General features: G+C 39.7%; 4 protein-coding genes and 1 pseudogene across 5 annotated transcripts; 1 reads left to right on the forward strand and 4 right to left on the reverse strand.

The window, feature by feature from the left end:
- Positions 1–408: 408 nt before the first annotated feature.
- On the reverse strand, positions 409–1,288 carry LOC109116677 (protein PIN-LIKES 3-like). Its single transcript, XM_019202573.1, has 4 exons — positions 1,057–1,288; positions 795–950; positions 616–707; positions 409–532 (listed from the first exon to the last, which is right to left on the reverse strand). Exons 1-4 carry the CDS (start codon positions 1,060–1,062, stop codon positions 496–498), a joined length of 291 nt encoding a protein of 96 aa, XP_019058118.1. The 5' UTR covers positions 1,063–1,288; the 3' UTR covers positions 409–495.
- On the reverse strand, positions 1,268–2,559 carry LOC104814023 (annotated as a pseudogene).
- A 1,382-nt stretch (positions 2,560–3,941) lies between these two features.
- Positions 3,942–8,810, reverse strand: LOC104813731 (DEAD-box ATP-dependent RNA helicase 42-like). 2 transcript variants are annotated; one of them, XM_010541457.1, is made up of 3 exons: positions 8,732–8,810; positions 4,949–8,512; positions 3,942–4,416 (listed from the first exon to the last, which is right to left on the reverse strand). In XM_010541457.1, exon 2 carries the CDS (start codon positions 8,491–8,493, stop codon positions 4,951–4,953), a length of 3,543 nt encoding a protein of 1,180 aa, XP_010539759.1. In that variant the 5' UTR covers positions 8,494–8,512; positions 8,732–8,810; the 3' UTR covers positions 3,942–4,416; positions 4,949–4,950. The 2 variants fall into 2 exon arrangements, 1 of the variants encoding a protein (XP_010539759.1); XR_771801.1 differs by lacking the exons at positions 4,949–8,512; positions 8,732–8,810 and adding an exon at positions 4,569–4,942.
- Positions 8,811–9,730: 920 nt separating this feature from the next.
- Positions 9,731–14,504, forward strand: LOC104813732 (AT-rich interactive domain-containing protein 5-like). Its single transcript, XM_010541458.1, has 14 exons — positions 9,731–9,904; positions 10,252–10,675; positions 10,857–10,990; positions 11,082–11,121; positions 11,534–11,586; positions 11,678–11,723; positions 11,994–12,086; positions 12,708–12,809; positions 12,891–12,939; positions 13,033–13,096; positions 13,372–13,438; positions 13,609–13,659; positions 13,919–14,011; positions 14,117–14,504. Exons 2-14 carry the CDS (start codon positions 10,265–10,267, stop codon positions 14,210–14,212), a joined length of 1,299 nt encoding a protein of 432 aa, XP_010539760.1. The 5' UTR covers positions 9,731–9,904; positions 10,252–10,264; the 3' UTR covers positions 14,213–14,504.
- Positions 14,505–15,778: 1,274 nt separating this feature from the next.
- Positions 15,779–17,453, reverse strand: LOC104813734 (AT-hook motif nuclear-localized protein 27-like). Its single transcript, XM_010541459.1, has one exon. It carries the CDS (start codon positions 16,979–16,981, stop codon positions 16,139–16,141), a length of 843 nt encoding a protein of 280 aa, XP_010539761.1. The 5' UTR covers positions 16,982–17,453; the 3' UTR covers positions 15,779–16,138.
- Between the last annotated feature and the right edge of the window lie 327 nt (positions 17,454–17,780).

Raw genomic sequence — 17,780 nt, forward strand, 5'->3', positions numbered from 1 at the left:
ATGTAACGTGCGATTATAACGCTAAGAACGATCGATTTATCCATTCCCGAGCACCTCGGACCTTAAGAGACAAACCCTCAGATTTTAACTCTTTCGAGATTCGAAAAATGTTGGAATGTTCTTCTTTCGGTTGTCATTTTTTTTACCTCGTAGAAGATTTCCTCCTATAATAAGCGTCAGAGCAGGACCTTGTCTCCAGGTTCTTAGATTTCTCTTGCTCCGTTCTCTTTCGGAAATCACGCGGATCTCTATGTTTTTTTGTCCGAACTCTGCATTGTGATTTTTGCTCGCATTTGTTCCCCGAGTTTCGTAATATCACGGTGATTTTATTCCTGTAATGTCCTTGATTCGTTTTTCATGACTTTCTGTTTGAGGAAGCTGCAATGTTGTTTGAACCAGTTGATTACAAGACTAAGATTTTGGTTTTTTACCCGACGAGAGAGACAGAGTCCTCAATCACATGGAGAGGAGCTGTGCTGTCGATTAGAAGTTTCCTTATGGGAGGAATGAGGCCAACCACAAGTGCAATAATCTGATGAACGTGAAGAGTTATAGAGACATAAAACAACAAATGCTACCATTACCAAACACTAAGGAAACCGTGTGAAAGCATACCGCTGCGATAGTTGACGGAGCAAATATAGTCCTTCAATTGATTTTCTCTGCCACTGAACACAATCTTTGCCTGAATCTGCCCCACGTCCGACCTGTCATGGATTCTCCAGAGGAGTCAACAATGGGGTCTCAAACCATAAATGCTCAAAAATAAAGAAAAAGAGCTTTTTTGTTGATACCTTGTTTCCATCTCCATCCTTGGAAGGAATCAATGGCACAGCACAACTCTCGTAGCTGGATTCTACAGAGGAGGTTCTGATTTCGATTTCCTTGGCTCTGGTTGCTAGCATCCGCATAAGATTGTAAACGTAGGTCCATATGTAAACGGCTCCGATCTGAAATGTCACAACTTACAAGCATTTGAATTCTATGGCATGGAAATCATGGAGAAGAGCTTGAAGAAGAAGAAGAAGGGAAAAAGATTGTAGAAAAGGGACATACAGCCATTGAGAGTGAGACATAACCCAGCCCATATTTCTCGCATGACTCGGGATCCCCAAATGGACTACTTTTTCCTTACAGATCGCCGGAATAATGATGAGAAGCAGATTCCTCAAGTTCCCTGTTGGGTTCAGACCATTCGTAGACTATATAATCTGGAACGAACAATTGGCAACAGATATCCTACCAAAGCATCTGATAGGCGATATCTTCAATATGTCAAGAGGGTGAAAGAGTGAAGGCCACGGAGATGAGATGGAGGCCTCGTGATCAGAATAACAATCCAACCCAGAGACGAGCCGATGATGAATGTGAGCAGAATATTGACAGGCATGAACAACCTGCAATCTCACATAAAGATTGTTTTTTGAGAAATTCAATCACAGTCAAATCATTTCCCGGGGAAATCTAATGGAAATCAAGTTCCAGCCTTACATTTTCGCTAGGGTTTCATATGTGACGGACTCAGCAAGACTGCTTCCAACAAGTGAGGGACTAAACGCATAGAAGACTACCTAAACCCCAAAAGAATAAAAAACCCTTCACACATCTTCCGAGATTGAATCACAAAACTGAATCAGAAACATCGGAGAAACTAACGTTGTTCAAGTGTTTTCTGGCATCTTGTCCCAAAATATTGACTCTCTCAAGAGCCATATACAATCCCACTGCACTTATCAACTGGGATGGAAGAGGTTATGAACAGATCCAAAAGCTTCATCTCCGCTACAATTTCTCAGAAACAGAATCTGCGCTCATTGAGACAATAGGATCAATGGATTCATCAAAACAGAGAGCGATCTCGAGCTCTAAGACAAAAGAATATTCCATCTGAATTTGATTCTAGTGCACTACAGACAAAAAACAAGCAACAAAAAAAAGGACGAAACGAAACGTGAGAATCAGCAACACTTAAAATCGAGCAGATGAAACAGGGAGAATACACCTTCGCGACCACATCCACAAAACATGAAATTTGAATCGAGTATGAGCAACACAGATTCAAATCCGATCATGGACAACAAGCACATCAGCAACCGTCAAATACAAGGAATCAACAGCAAAAAATGAGCAATGAAGGCGAAACCGACCTCAAAATAGCTCCAGATAACAGCGAAATTCTTCTTTTCCCGCAGATTCTCAGGGAAAAGAAAAATCTGGACAACTATCGATTCGGACACGGCGATTCCTGCACGAAGAGAGATTGTCCCGTCTTTGCTTCAGCTACGTGAGCAGATTTCAGTGTACAAATGTAGACGCCGCGAAGAAGATCGGAAACCTCTCTCTCTCTCTCTCTCTGAAATCAGGGCTACGAGGGATCCTCACACAAATTGGCGTATTTGCACTTGCATTGCATGGCCTCTCTTTTTAAAAACATGTGCTGTGAATTAAAAAAACAGAATACAAAAATGTTTACATTTTTTTTTCTATTGATGAAAAAAAAACAAGAAAAGGGAAAAAGGCTCATGCTTTTGCACTTAGGCCGATAACTATAAGGACTAATTACATTTTTTATTTAATATAAGCTTTTGGTAAATTTTATTTAACAAAAAAATCATATTTTTTTCCTTCTCCTTGTCTTCTTTCCAAGACTTCAAAATATTTAGTTTTTACAATTAAAATACCAATATATATATATATATAAAGTAGAGAAGTCCGCACAAAGACAAAACTTGAGTTTTCAATCATTCATGACAAAAATCTACACGAAGCCTCTTGATGTTCTTCTTTCACATAAAAAAAAAATCATAAAATAATATTCTCCGTTTCTTAAATAGATTGGATGTCCCTTTAAAAAATATTTTTTTATACAATATTCAATTTCAATACAATATTAACGACAACATAGTTTAATGATCACATGCTTTCATGATTCGTACGTTTAACGGTTGCATTAAGAACAATGGTCGAATTTGGCACGCGAATATTTATTGTCTGCCCACTTTAGCAACCCTTTTAACAGTAAAAAAATATAAAAATTTAATTTTCAGATTACTAAATGTGAAAAATTATTATTATTTTTGGGATAAACTGTTTTGGTCGATTGCTTCAAAAAAAAAAATTGTTTATGATACAGCAAAAAAAAAGGACAAAACAGAGTGTTGGTGTAAAGATGCAAAGGCCAAGGAGAAGATCACCACGAGAGAAACATGGAGATGTTGACGTCATTTCAAAAAGGACATTGGTCGGTCCACTGCATTCAATACCTTATTACCGCTTCCATATTATTTAAATATCATTACCAACCAGGAAAAAATTAAAATCATTCAATAATTTATTGTTACTTTAAGGGTTTGAACCATTTTTAAAAAATCAGATGTGTTTTTAAAATAAATTATCTTTCTTGTTATTTTTAATCGATTTTACTATTGATCTATTCCGAGGAAAAATTGATGAATTTTAATTTCAAAGTACATGGAAACAATTAATTGCTCATGTAATAAAAAAGCACATGAATATGGACATGGCAGAATAATTTTAAAATAGTTGTAAGTAAAGTGCAGGAGACAAGAACAATAATATGAGAAAGTAAATAAGGAATTTAATGAAATTTGATTTTTTCTATAGTTTTGAGTAAATAAATGTTCTATTTTTTTTAAAGGACGTATAGCTATGGTCATGATAGAATATTATTAATGAAATTTAATGTAGTGTCCAATTATAACTCGTTTTTATTAGACATAAATTCATTTTTCTCATTCTCTGTATCTATCCATACTACTAAAAATTGTTTGAGTTTCTTTTTTTTTTTCCATTCAAAGACACCTGATTCTATTTATCAATATTTTAAACAACTCGTGTAACATATTAATTTGTAAAATGGTCGTTTTCGATGTGCTATAATACAAATTAGTTGCGATAGTGGGAAAATAAATTTCAAAGGGGAATAAAAACAAGTTCTGAATTTTGAGAAGTACAGATACACATTTTCATAAAGAAACGAAAAAAAAATTAATTACCAAAGAAAGTATGAACTTCGACAAAAAAAAAAAAAACAGATTACGCATAACTAAAACTGTAGTGTGAATTCAAGTAATAAGAAGAGTGCAATGAGGTTTCTCATGGAACTGCGAAGATAGTCAGTCTTGTTCCCTAACTCATCCCTAAACCCCTTTAGGCCGCCGATTTCTTCACCAATTCCGACAAGAATCGGATAAAAAATTGTAAAGCCACACCTCGGAGCTATGGTGTTTAACGGCAGAGAAAATAAATACCAGATTTCCGCTCTTTTCTTCTTCCCCGCGGTCTGCATTCTCGGCCGGAGAAGAAGAAAAAAACGTCGGGTTTGGGTCCCGACTGCCATCGAGAGGATAACCTCGAGGATGGAATGTGTTGGAGATCGATTTCCCGGCCAGGAGCCTGCATGAGCACAATACCGAAAAAAGATGTAAACAAGAGGATGAAAACTCGGAAAGTAAAACATGGCATCATCGTCTATGAGATGTTAATGTAACTCTAGGAACAGAGCAAGGCAAAAGCATTTAAGCATTGAACTTAAAAAGATTTTTTACCCGACTTTTTTCGACAGTTCAGCCACGACGGGTAATGCACGGAGAATAGAGTGGATATTGCACGATTCCCTCGGGACCGCGGGGTAAACAGAACAACAACAACAAAAAACGGAAGAAAAATCAAAAAAGGGAAGACCTTGGGTATCACAACAGCATATTCAGTTCAAGAGTTTTCATAAACATTGCTACCTAAGGTCTAAGATTTCGAGTGAAGCAAAAGAGGGGAAGTGTTCGGCACCGAATTCACACACACAAAAAAGGAGAAAAATGTAGCACGCTCGGGCATGAAACGTTGCAAATGGCACAAAAGAACTAAAACCAATCAACGGATAAATTATATGAATGAAAGACATTAAATCAGATTACAGAGTGGAACTTACACTTATAAGACAGAGTATCTGCCGGGTTGTGCTCCACCGGGAAGTGACAAGGCCTGATTTGTAATGTCTTCAAGAACACGTTTGAGTTCTGTTTTGGCTGTCTTGACGGATTTTTCGGTAGGCCCTTCGATGTACAAGTAGAGCTTGCGTTCCCCTGGTCCTAGGGCACGTCCTGGTGGGAAATATTGCCCCCTGGTGGTAATGGCGGCTCCTGTCCACTCCGAAATTGGACCCAGAGTGTCTTTATGGGTAACCTTCCACCGAGCATTTTGCGGGAAATCGTTGATTTCCAATTCTGCCTCGTAGTGTTCAGGCATTGCATCGGCTTGGATTTTAGCCAGGTTATGTTGCAGGTTAATGGCAGCAGCTATGGCTGCAGCACGGGCTGCCCCATCGCTGTGAACGGCAGCCCCGGGAATAGCCACGCCAGGAACTGGAAGGACATTTGGCATAGCAGCAAGCCCGCCACCATTCGGCAGCAACTGACCGGCGGGCACAGGAGCAGTCATGGGAGCGGTAGCTTTAGCGGCAGCAGCGAGGGCAGCTATCTGAGCAAGAGTAGCCTGTTGCGAGAAATCGCCGCCTGCCTTTCGTACAACATCATTATCATCTTCTGAATCGGACTTATCTTCCTCAAAACCATACTCCTTTGCTTGTGCTTTCTTCGCTGCTTTCCTAACTTCTTCCTCCTCTTCATTGAATTTAAATCCGCTACCACCATAACCAGTTCCATGAGCTTGTTCAATACCCTGTTTCACTTTCGCCATGAAGTTATCGGCAAGGGCCTTCAGATCATCAGGAACAGGCTGCTCGGACAGTTCCAGTGCCTTGACGAGATCCGGAGCATATCTTGCATCTTCCTCTGAGATAAATGTGACAGCACAGCCTTTTCGTCCTGCCCTGCCTGTCCTGCCCACACGGTGGACATAATCTTCGTAGTGGTTTGGAACATCGAAATTTACCACCAACTCGAGCTCCTTCACATCTAGACCTCTAGCTGCAACACTTGTTGCAATCAACAGATTGCAGACATTGCTCTTAAAATCAGATATCGTGGATTCTCGATCGGTCTGATCCTTAGCCCCGTGGAGAGAGAGACAAGGATAACCATGTTTAAGTAAATCCCTAAACAAGGCATCACATTTTTCCTGCGAGTGGACAAAAATCAAAATTTTCCCCTTCTCGTACCATTCCCCAAGAAGTTCTAGAAGTCTCCAGAACCTTTCGTTTTCAGGTCTCACTTCGACTAACTGGGCTATGTCCTTGTTCACAACACTCCTTCCACCAACCTGTATCTCTACGGGTTTGTTCAACACTTTCCGAGCCAGAATTTCGACTTGACGTGGAAAGGTGGCAGAAAACAGCACAGTTTGACGGTCCGGTTGAATGTTTTGAATAATCCGAGATATTTGGGGCTCAAAACCCATGTCAAACATGCGATCAGCTTCATCCATGACCAAGTAGGTGACCCTCCTCAGATTGGTGATTTTCCCGCTGCTCGTGCAAAGAATATCAATCATCCGACCGGGAGTGCACACAACAATCTCGGTCCCTCGTTTCAGCTCACTGATTTGCTGGGCAACTCCGGATCCTCCATACACAGGCACACATCTGATACCCAATACCTTGGTGAACTTCCTGATATCACTGTGAATCTGTTGAACAAGCTCTCTGGTGGGTGCCATTACTAGCCCAATCGGCCCATCCCCAGCAACCACAGGAGGCTGATCCTTGATATGCCTCAGCATTGGTAATACAAAAGCGAGAGTTTTTCCCGACCCAGTTTTCGCAATTCCGATGCAGTCTCGACCACTCATTATAACCGGAAGTGCCTGTGTCTGAATAGGCATAGGCTTTTCATAATTAAGCTTCTTTATGGTATCCAGAACTTTACTGGTTAATCCAGTCTGGTACCAGAATTTCACAGGCCGTGGTACATCCTTCCCATGTACCTTTAACTCCAATTCCTTCCTGCAAGCGGTCACCTCTTCTTGGGTCATCCTTGAGAGCTCTTTCACTTCAATATAAAAGTTCTTCCGGAAAGGTTCGTAGTCAATCTTTGAATGGTCAACAAGGGACAGTTTCTCTGCCTTTGTCTTCTTTACTCTCTTCATGAAATCCTCATCGTCTTCATCTACATACGGATCATCTTCATTCTCAGGCTCTTCATAATCAGAATCAGAGTCTTCCCCTTGAATTATCCTACCAAGAGCCTTATCAGAGCCTTTCTTCAGTTGTTCACCGTTTTGCTTGCCATTTTTCTTAGTGTCCACATTATCGTCTTCAATGATTGGGGGAGGGGCATCATTGCTAAGCTTCTCGACCTCCGGGAGTACCATAGAATTCATAAAAGCATCTAAAGGATCAATTTCCGCTTCGGCATCCACACCATCATCTCCTTCCTGAGAGGCAGCAGCAGCAGCTATCCCCTTCTCAGAGTCCACCAACATGGCATCTTCATCATTTCCAGGTTTAGCTTCTCCATCAACATCCATTTCTGTTTCAGATTTGTCAACTGTAGAGGGTTCTTCATCATCAGATTCTCCTTCCAGAGTCCACGCCTTACCAGCCTGGGGCTCATTATCATTCCCATCACCATGTTTTTCTCCCTCAGCTTCCTCCTTTTTCCTCTTCAGCTCTTGCCACTCTTGAACTCTTCTCCTCCGTTTTTCCATCTCCTCATCCAATTTCCTCTGCTCATCCTCCAATTCTTCTTCCCTGGTTTTCTTTTCTTTCTTTTCAGACTCATCCTCAATAATCTTCCTCTTAAGACTATCTTCACTGTCGTCTCTATGCCTGCTTGATCTACCAACACTCTTTTCGTGCTCTCTTTCCTTCCGTTCTTCCCCATCTCTTCTTCTGCGTTTCCTGTCACGATGCCGGACATCTTCATCACTCTCTTCACTATCACACTCTTGTGTCCTCACCTTGTCCCGACTCCTCCTATCCCTTTCTTTCTCACGTTCTCTCCTATCCTTCTCCCTATCTTCCCTCTCACCTTCCCGCCTTTCTCTTTCTCTATCTCTCTCCACCTCCCTCTCCTCCCGATCAGAATCCCTCTTCTCTCTGTCCTCCCGTTCTCTTTCTTTCCCCTTCGCTCTCTTCCTTTTCTCCTCCCTCTCTCTATCTCTATCTCTTTTCCTATCTTTGCCACTATCTTTCTCTTGTTCCCGATGGCTCCGCTCCTTTTCCCTCTCTCTACGTTTTTCCCTCTCATCATCCTCTCTATCATCATCTCCAGAATCAATACTCTTCTCTCTCTCGGACCGTCTCTTGTCCCTCTCTCTTTCCCGACGTCTCCGCTCCTTCTCCTTCTCCTTCTCCCTACGCTTATCCCTCTCTTCATCCTCCTCTCTATCGTACCCATCTTCGCAATCACTACTCTTCTCTCTCCCAGAGCGTCTCCTGTCCCTCTCCCGACGCCTCTCCGAATCTTTATCCTTCTTCCGGTCCTTACCTCGATCCTGATCTCGGTGACTCTTCTTCAAATCATCCTTCTCTACATCGAAATTATCCTTCCTGGACTTAGATTTCTCTTCTTCCATCTACGGTTTAACCGATAACCTACAAACCAAGACGAACAATCAGTAAATTACACAAAATCAACAAGAATTCGAGCAATTCCCAGGAAATCTACAAACTTTGCAGAACAGTCACAAAAATGGTAATCCGCGACCACAATCTATCGAACTCAAAATTAATCAATCAATCAACCAGGAAAAAAATTCGCAGATAAATGAAACAGTACATTGACAATAGCTTAAGCTTAGAAAGAGAACACACCAGTGAAGACGACGAGACTGAGAATTAGAGGAATCGAGGAGACAAACGGGAACGTCGAACTCGAAACCCTAACGTCTCGATATTTTCTTCAAATTAAAAATAAATTAAAAATCTCAGTCGTCTTTTTACGAAGGCCCACGTTTACTCTGAAGGCCCAATACATAAACGGGTTGTGGAAATTTGGCCCAAATAAGGCCCATCAAGAGTAAACCAATACATAAAATAAACGGGTTGTGGAAATTTGCCCAAATTTCGTAGAAATCGGTGATACGTTACCATAAAAACCAAAAAAATAAGATATTTTCCATAAGTGTTGAATACAAGACTACAAAGACTATAAACTCTTTGATGGCTTTTAATTTACAGTTTTTCCTATTTTATTGAATAAAAGATTTTTTTGTTTTTATCTTATTAATTCTAATTCATACTTATTGAATATTTTATAGCTATTTACTTTTCTATTTTTTTTCAGATTAATGTTTTAAATTAACAAAATAATACATTTAAAAAAAATATGATGCAACGAAAGATTATATTATATTATTAATATATCACTGTTTTTCTAATTTGTTTCTTTAACACAAGAACTCTAAAAATCAAATTTTACCTTTTTAAATTTGATCTAATTAGGAAAAAAAATTCACTGCAAATTATCCCTCAACTATTATGCTTCATTTATTTTATTTTTATATGTTAAAATCTAATTTTAAAAATTAGAAAATCTTGCAATTTATTTTCTCAAATTTTACAAAAAAAAATTTTCAGTTCCTTATTAAAATTTGATGGAAAACAAGATTAATTTCGAAAATATTCGGAGAAAGATTACATCAAATTTAAGAAAGAAAAAAACACAAGATAATGATTGAATAGAATTGGTTAATTTCGAAACTTATCTTTTTATTATTTTTCCTTTAATCCCCCACAAATTTCCCTTTTTTAAAAGATTACAGTCCCATTACTTCTAAGGTATTTTTATATTAAGGTGGGGGTGTGGCTCTTCCTCACCGTTGCGAACCCCATCCATCTCTTCGCTCGCCATTGAAGAAGAATCCCCCCCCCTCTCTCTCTATCTCTCTCTCTTTCTCTATCTCTCTCTCCCACATTCTTCAATCTCTCCGGCTGCAAACCCTAGCTCATCACCGGAGTTCCGGCGTCGTCGTCTCTGCGGAACAGGCAAGCCTTTTTTCTTCTCTTCCTCACTCCCTCGTTTCTCGAAGTTTTTGTCCTCTTTTGTCCATTGTTGTCCTCGTTTCCTGTCGGAGGTTTTGGTTGATTTGAGGGTAGTGAATCAGAGCGAGAAAGCGAGGCAAGGAAACTCAAGATATTTCCTGGGTTCGATTGTTGTAATCACGTTTTCTCCTAGGTAGAGATGTTTTCGCTTCCCTCCCGTGGGAAACATCGAGATCGAAGTTCTTGCCTTTTGCGTTTGTGGGAATCGTAAATTTGTCCTGTCGATTTGCATGTTTGCTGTGTTATAAAGGTTTTTTTCGTCTTGATTACATTGTATGGTCTTGTTACAGAAGGGAATTTTTTATGGCGGACACAGAAATGCAAGAGCAAGATGTTGCTTCAGGTGTGGATGCTGGTCCTATTGAGACAAAAGATCCAAAACAGGAACCTGCGGGACCAGAAAAAGATCAAAACCCTAGTGAAAACCCTCACTCCCCTGTTCCCGAAGACAATACTCTTACTTTGGGGAGTGATGTTCATTTTGCTGACGCCATAGTTGATAATGAAACTGGTGCCGATGAAAAGGTTGGTGGTCAAGCCAGTGTTGATGGTAAGAATGCTGATCTATCAGAAAAGAAAAGTATTGGTGATGATCATGAGCCTGAGGAGGCAAAGCCTGAGGAACTAACGCCTCCTGAGGTAGAACATTCGACCCCTGATGCTGGTGGTGAAAGTACGAAGAAATGGAAGACTTGGTTGTTGACCGGATCTGAGGTAACGAGACAGTTTGTACGATTAAATTCGATTCAAAACACCCATTTGCATCTATGTTTTTAAGGTTGAAAGCAATTGTCTTTCTATAAAAGGGAAAATGGCTTAGAGGTTAAGATTATTTGTATTGATCTGTGGCTTTGTCTCGTTAGTCGTTACATGTTTTATTGTTTTCTTTTTGCAGGTCAGGGAGGCCGATGAAGCAGGGACACCAGAGGAACAAGAGGCATTTATAAAGGACGTGGAGAGCTTCCACAGGGAGCATTTCCTAGAATTTAAAGCCCCTAAATTTTATGGACAGCCCTTAAATTGTCTCAAGTGAGTTGCTGCTGGACACCGTTGCTCTACGTGAGTTGCTGTTTATCGATAATCCTTGTCTGACTTCTGCATGTTTTACTATGTAATGTAGGTTATGGCGAGCAGTCATCAAATTAGGTGGCTATGACGTGGTATTTAACCAGTTTTCCTACTTTGAAAGATTTTATATTTAGTAAAATCTTAGTCTTTCTTTCACCTATCTCGCAATGAAATCTTATTTTCATTTGGTATGCATCATATAACATCGCCACCATCTTACGCTTTGGGTAGCACGTAGCATACGTACTATAAGTTCTAAATATAAATTCCATTAGTTAATGAACAAGAAGCGTAGCTAGAACCGAGAGAATGACTTTTCAGGAAATAAATTCCTTGTGCAGTTATGCATCTATTGAACAGGTATATTGAATCTATGTTGGCTCTGGTTTTTGGCCAGTGGTTTCATTTACTGGCTTATGCTTTGTTTAGAAGTTTGGACTCTGACGTGTTCATATTCTGGTGAATCCTGATGTCTTATGGTTTTAAATATTCATGTTTATGTAGGTCACCTCGTCTAAGCTATGGCGGCAAGTTGGAGAATCCTTCCATCCTCCGAAGTATGATTGATGTAGCCCTTTGACTTTACCCCTTTTCCAGTTTCTACATAATATAAATTTCTGTAATTTTTGTTCAACTATCTTTATTCAGGACATGCACGACAGTTTCTTGGACTTTCCGCATTTTCTATGAGAAGGTGGCATTTACCTTTCATAAGTATCATATATCTCCTCCCTGGGAGTTGTACTTGTTCTGTTTAGACAATTTTCTTGGTGCTCACTTTTTTACTATGTCTTGAGAATAGATGGTTTAGTTCTATGTTCTTCTGAAAGTTTATTTTGGACTAAGTTTTTATGACCTCCTGGATGTTCCTGGCCTTTTTTTCTTTAATCTCTGCTTCCCACATGGATATAGTTCTTACATGATTTGCATTTCTTACTTATTCTTCTCTATACTTCACATGCAGGCACTCTTGGAGTATGAAAAGTTTTTAAGGCAACATGGTCAACTTAACCTTCCTGGTTCAGTTTTCGGTCCATCTTCTGGTGTTGAAAAGGAGGTAAGACTGAGCCTGATTTTGTTCTGTTTTTATGCGTTTGGTTAGATGCACACATTTGGATTGAATCTATGCATAGATGTTGTGGTATTTTGTGATGAAGAATCAGATCTGCTTCACAGTGGAAAAAATGAAGACATCTGTTTCTTCCTGTTGTAAGATTGAAAGAGAACTCGCATTTTTGTTACTTGCTGTTGCTAATTTCTAAACGAGAGAGGAATTTTCTTCCTTTTTAACCTTAATCTGTTTCCTGGTGGGGTTTTATAGTGGGTGGGGGACATCTAAAATGTAGATAAATTTATAAATTTAAACTAGGTGGAATGGCGTTTCCACAGCTTTTTGTTCTATATATTTCATGGGGTAGGAATTTTTGACATATATAGTACCTGGTAATTAACTCTCTGCAGCCTGGATGAGTAAAACCCGCATACACTTTGAGCCACAAGCTTAGAACCAGAATGATATATCTTTCTACTTGAGCACAGAATAGTCCTTTTTATCTGTTAATTACTGTCTAATTTCCAGAATGATATTCCTTTCTACTTGAGCCACAAAACTTAAGTTTCCTTTTTTTTCATTTTTCTCTCTCGGTCTCCTCCCATTAATACATGGGTTTTAATGTAGGTGATCAGCCATCAAGGTTCAGGATCAGGCAGGGCCCGAAGAGATTCTGCAACTCGTGCTATGCAGGGTTGGCATGCTCAACGCCTTCTCGGATCCGGGGAGGTTAGTGAGCCTATTGCCAAGGTTTTTTTTTTTGAACGTGATCTAAGATAACTATGCTTTTTTTTTTGTATTTGTTTTCAGGACAAGGGCTTAAACTCAACCCCGAAGCAGAAGAATCTCAAAAGTATTGGTAAATGTTTCAAAGTCACGACATCTTTTTTTTCCAAGGATTTAACTGTGAATGGTCTTGCTCTATCTATCTTGTTTAAAATTTTTTTTCCAGGTGTGCAGAAACACAAAACACCAACTAGCATGGACCTTGTTGTCTCACATGAAGGAGACAAACAGTTAAGAAAGCTAATCCTCTCCTTTGCATAGATGTGTCTTTACTGAAACACTATTTCTGAATTTTTCTGAATTTTTGCAAGACACACAATGTCTTCGATCAGTTGAAGAAACTGTTTATTATTTCTTATGTGTTGGAATGTGGGAACTGTCCTTCTAGTTCTAGGCTGAACTATTACTAATTTGACCTTCAGTTGCTATTCTTCTTCAGGAGATTCTTTTCTTGACTCTATTCGAATTGATGTAAGAGACCAATAATTTGGTTTTTATTTGATAGATTAGTAGCTGAAGTTATTGATGTCGGACCGCCTGCTGACTGGGTGAAGATAAATGTCAGAGAAACCGTAAGTGCTTTCTGCCTTTTTCCTTGTTAATCCAGCATGCCCCTTAGGTCTAAAAACATGGAGAGACCCGAGATAAGTTAGAAAGCTAAAGCATTAACGCTGTAACCTGGTCTTTGGGTTCCTCTCTAAGATCTGACCAGTGTTATTATATTTAAATCTTAAATCTGCAGAAAGATTGCTTTGAGATATATGCCCTGGTTCCTGGTCTTCTTCGGGAGGAGGTGAGCACATCCTTCATTTTTCCATGGCATATCATTTCGACCTTCTTATAAAGCCTCCTATTATATGGAGAATGTTCAGTGTGGACTGATTCCTCCGAGTTTGCATAGAGCATTCAAGAACTCGTTCTTCGTTTTATATACTAAAAATCTCTTTCAAGTAACACTGAAACTGGTTCTAATCTCATGCATACAACTTCTCATGGCCATTGTTGTCTCGGGTCACATTCTTTTTGCATGAATTCTCCTTCTATTTTTACAGGTCCGCGTTCAATCAGATCCTGCAGGACGGCTAGTTATAACGGGTCAACCGGAGCAGCTCGAGAATCCATGGGGCATCACACCATTCAAAAAGGTAAAAACTTTTTTTCCGTCCCCGAGAATCAGAACGCCTCGGGCTAACTAGGTGATTATCAAAGTCGAGCCCGAGTTTTTCATCCTTGTCGTTGTTTTACGCCAGATTGTGAACTTACCGGCGAGAATCGACCCGCTTCACACATCTGCGGTGGTGAGCCTTCACGGGAGGCTGTTCATACGAGTCCCGTTCGAGCAGTGACCGTTCACTGACCTGTTGAGCCTTGTTCCTTGTGTCCTCAGGTGAAGCTTGATCTTCTGATCCTGTTCTGTCCTACTAGGAATTAGTTTGTGTCGGAACTAAAATGTGTCTAGAGATTTGAGCCTCGTGGACTTTGTAGTTGTCTGGTGAACTATTTAGTTGTAGGAAACGTTATGATTCCGATCTCCTTGTTGGAGAGAAGTTGAGAATTAGGAGAATGGATGCTTTGGTGAATTAATTAATTATAATTAGCCTTGTGGGTATAAAATGGGAAACTATTCCAGTTCACTCACCCGATTGATTCAGATTTCAATTTTGTTGATTTTTTTTCTTAATATATTTTGGTGGTTTTAATCTGTAATTGGTTTGGTAAGAGGAACAATTGGACCGGAAGTGTGCATTATTAAATTTCATTGGGCCGTCGAGATGATGGGCTTTGTATGTGATCGTGCTGCTTTCATAATTCAAATCTGCTAGGATTGTGTTTTTTTCCTTTTCTTTTTCGAATTTTTATTTTCGGAAATATTTTTCTTGGTAAGAAAATTATAGGGGGAGGGGTATTTTGCAAAAGAATACAAGAGAGGTACATTTATACTGTCAAGTGGAAGGTCAAAGTAACAAATTTGATCATGGTCTCTTTTATAGGTGCTATATATATATATATGCGTGTATCGAAATAAAGCTAATAAAAAAAAATGATAACGAGAAGGTATATGGTGGCAAAGAACCTCTTGATTTCCTTCCGTAGATCGCTCACAATGGCAAAATCATCACATTCACATACATGTATGTACGTACGTACGTACGTATGCATGTATGCATGTATGTATGCATGTATGTATGTAGCTCAATTGCATGTAAGAGGCACATGAACTCTATATGGGCATTTGCAAAAGCTACAAGTTTGAATGAACATAAAGTTTCCAAGTGCAATGTCTTCCTCTTTACAAGTGGCAAGCCCTAAAAAATCCATGTGAACTTGTCGGTTGAACATATTCATTCCCATATCTCATGTCTTTTTTTACACTCCAACAATATATACATGCATATATATATATAAACATATACCAACTGAATAAATCCGATTTTATCATAGTGTTTAGATTTGCTAGTATTAGTGTTAATAGTTCTTGCTCTTCACTTGCAAATTCTCTTGGATACATTACATTGGCTATACATAAGAGTTGAGTATTTTAGTGTTTAGTTTCCAATTACCCTTTGGAGGTTCTTAGATGAAAATGAAAAAAAAATATAGTGTTATCTAGATAGATATATTTCATCATGATCATGATCATGATCATCATCATCATATGCATATTATATAATGATGTATGTCTAATTCTACATGTATGCCATATAAAATCAAATAAATGATACAGTTTACAGACAATGAAATATGAATATGTAGTTCGATTGCAATTAATTGCGTGATTAAAAATTTAACTATGGGTATAGTAAATCTCATGATTATTCCAAAAAAAATATGAATATGTATAAATCAGAGTACGCAGGGTACATTTATATAAAGGGTTTCACGGCTTGTGGGAAAAAAAACACAGATCAAGAAGAATATTTTGACAACCTCAACCTTTGTTGTAAAATTGGCAATATATGATCCATTTCTTCACAAATTTAGAATATTTGAATAGACCAATAGCACAAAACACAGGCGACATCAATGTAACCTTGAGGAATTCCTAAGGTCACCACAGTTGGCAAACCTCTTCTCTCTAACATCTACCACGTCAATGTTGATGAACACCGAATTCGAACATGGATTTCAATCGGAATCAATATAATATAAAATTAAATTAGTTGATCAAATAACTAACGATCCATGGAAAGATGCCGAAACGATTTTTTTTTTTAAAGGAAGAAACTATATTTATAAAATTCGAAAGACGATATTAAATTGAAATTGAAAAATTAAAAAGGTGGTCGTGAAGCGTTTCCGGCTCCCCATCCGAGGAAATGAGGGCCGTCGGAAAACGCATTACCTCCTCCTCCTCCTCCGGTTGTCAAAACCGTCGGCGGAGGTGTTGACTGCGGCGGCGCGTGATGCATACCTCCTCCTCCTCCACCTCCGCCTCCCCCCTCCGCCTCCTCCTCGTTCGGAAGCCTCTCGAAGACAGCGTTGGAGAAAGAAGCCGCCATTAATATCACCGGACCCGATGCTACCAGGGGCGCCACCACGCTCCCTCCGACCACCTGTCCTCGCTCTCCGGCGAGAAATATCGACAAACCACCGGCTCCCGGCGGTGCAGGTGGTGGCAGAACCGTCCCCGTCAGCGAAAGAATCTCGAACCGTCCATGTAAGCTCACAACTCCTCCGGCCTCCACCGAGGGCTGACGGAGAGCGACGTCAGCAACGGTTCCGTTGCCGCTGAGTACGGAAACTCCTCTCCCTCTCCGTCGAGCGTAGGTAGAAAGGCTCTCGACGATGTCGGCGCCGGGAGAGACTTCAAGAACGTGAGATCTAAGGGCGTTAGGGCTGTCTCGCGTGACTATGATCGGAGGCTTGGGCTTGTTCTTCGACCCCGAAGGCCGACCACGTGGCCGCTTTGCCGGTGCTGAGCTGGATGTTGCCGGGTCGGAATCGGGTTGACCCGGGTGGTGGTTGTCCTTGTTGGAGCCCGAGTCCCTCGAATCGTCCGAATCCGGTTGCTGATGCTGATTTGGAGGCTGAGTCTGAAACTGATGAATCTCTGGTCGGAAAAGGTTGTGGAAGTATCTCCCTCCGCCGCCGTGCTGGTCGTAACCGCCTTCCATCGCCGCCGCATCTACCACTGCTAATCCGCCGGAATCAAAGAAAGATTCTTCAAGAGATCGAGAGTCGGTCAAAACCAGGATTTCAGGAGCCAGTAGATGGGGATGATCGGTTACACAAGCCGACAAAGCCACTCAAAGAACAGAAACTGGAAAAGGAAGAAACAACACAACACAACAAAACAACTAAAGATCATGCACTTCCCTTCTTCACTTGTGGGTGTTGCTAGTGTATTTTCAGCGTCTTTTTTTTTTAACGGAGAAACCCTAGCTTTAAGCTTAGGGCACAGTCCACAGAGACGACGTCGTATACGTTTCGATCTGAATTCAGAAAAGAAGATGCAGATTTCACTTCAATTCATGGGCTGCGTATTGAAGAAATTTTGCTGGAAAGAAGTAAAAGAAAGAAGAAAAGAGCCACCAAAGCACATCAATCAAAAAGCAGAGAGACACCGATAAATTAGCTGATATACAGTTCCTTTTATATATATATATATATATATTATATGCCCAAACATATATGTGTTTCTATATATATATATATATATATGTCAGTATGTAGGTGTACGTATATACTTGTACGAAATTGATGAGAATATTAGGGCTTCGCCGAGGTTTTCTTCTCCGGGGTGATATCTGTTCGGTCTAAACTGGAAAAGTGAAGGGATAAATTTTATTTTTAATGGAATTTATTAAGAAAATTAGTTAAAAAGGTTTGTTTTAAATAAGTTTCAAATTATAGATCAATATATATATATATATATATATATATATATATATATATTATATATATATCTAATTT

The sequence above is a fragment of the Tarenaya hassleriana genome, unplaced genomic scaffold (genome assembly GCF_000463585.1).
Source record: "Tarenaya hassleriana unplaced genomic scaffold, ASM46358v1 Cleome20, whole genome shotgun sequence".
Taxonomy (NCBI): Eukaryota; Viridiplantae; Streptophyta; class Magnoliopsida; order Brassicales; family Cleomaceae; genus Tarenaya; species Tarenaya hassleriana.

Excerpts from the sequence above, each read along its gene's own strand:
- LOC109116677 (XM_019202573.1), bottom strand. Across the intron at positions 708-794 it reads AGGATGGAGATGGAAACAAG|GTCGGACGTGGGGCAGATTC; the intron begins GTATCAACAAAA and ends AATCCATGACAG. Across the intron at positions 533-615 it reads CTCCGTCAACTATCGCAGCG|ATTATTGCACTTGTGGTTGG; the intron begins GTATGCTTTCAC and ends CACGTTCATCAG.
- LOC104813731 (XM_010541457.1), bottom strand. The coding sequence starts at position 8,493 with ATGGAAGAAGAGAAATCTAAGTCCAGGAAGGATAATTTCGATGTAGAG.
- LOC104813732 (XM_010541458.1), top strand. The coding sequence starts at position 10,265 with ATGGCGGACACAGAAATGCAAGAGCAAGATGTTGCTTCAGGTGTGGAT. Across the intron at positions 10,991-11,081 it reads CAGCCCTTAAATTGTCTCAA|GTTATGGCGAGCAGTCATCA; the intron begins GTGAGTTGCTGC and ends TATGTAATGTAG. Across the intron at positions 12,810-12,890 it reads GCCTTCTCGGATCCGGGGAG|GACAAGGGCTTAAACTCAAC; the intron begins GTTAGTGAGCCT and ends ATTTGTTTTCAG.
- LOC104813734 (XM_010541459.1), bottom strand. The coding sequence starts at position 16,981 with ATGGAAGGCGGTTACGACCAGCACGGCGGCGGAGGGAGATACTTCCAC.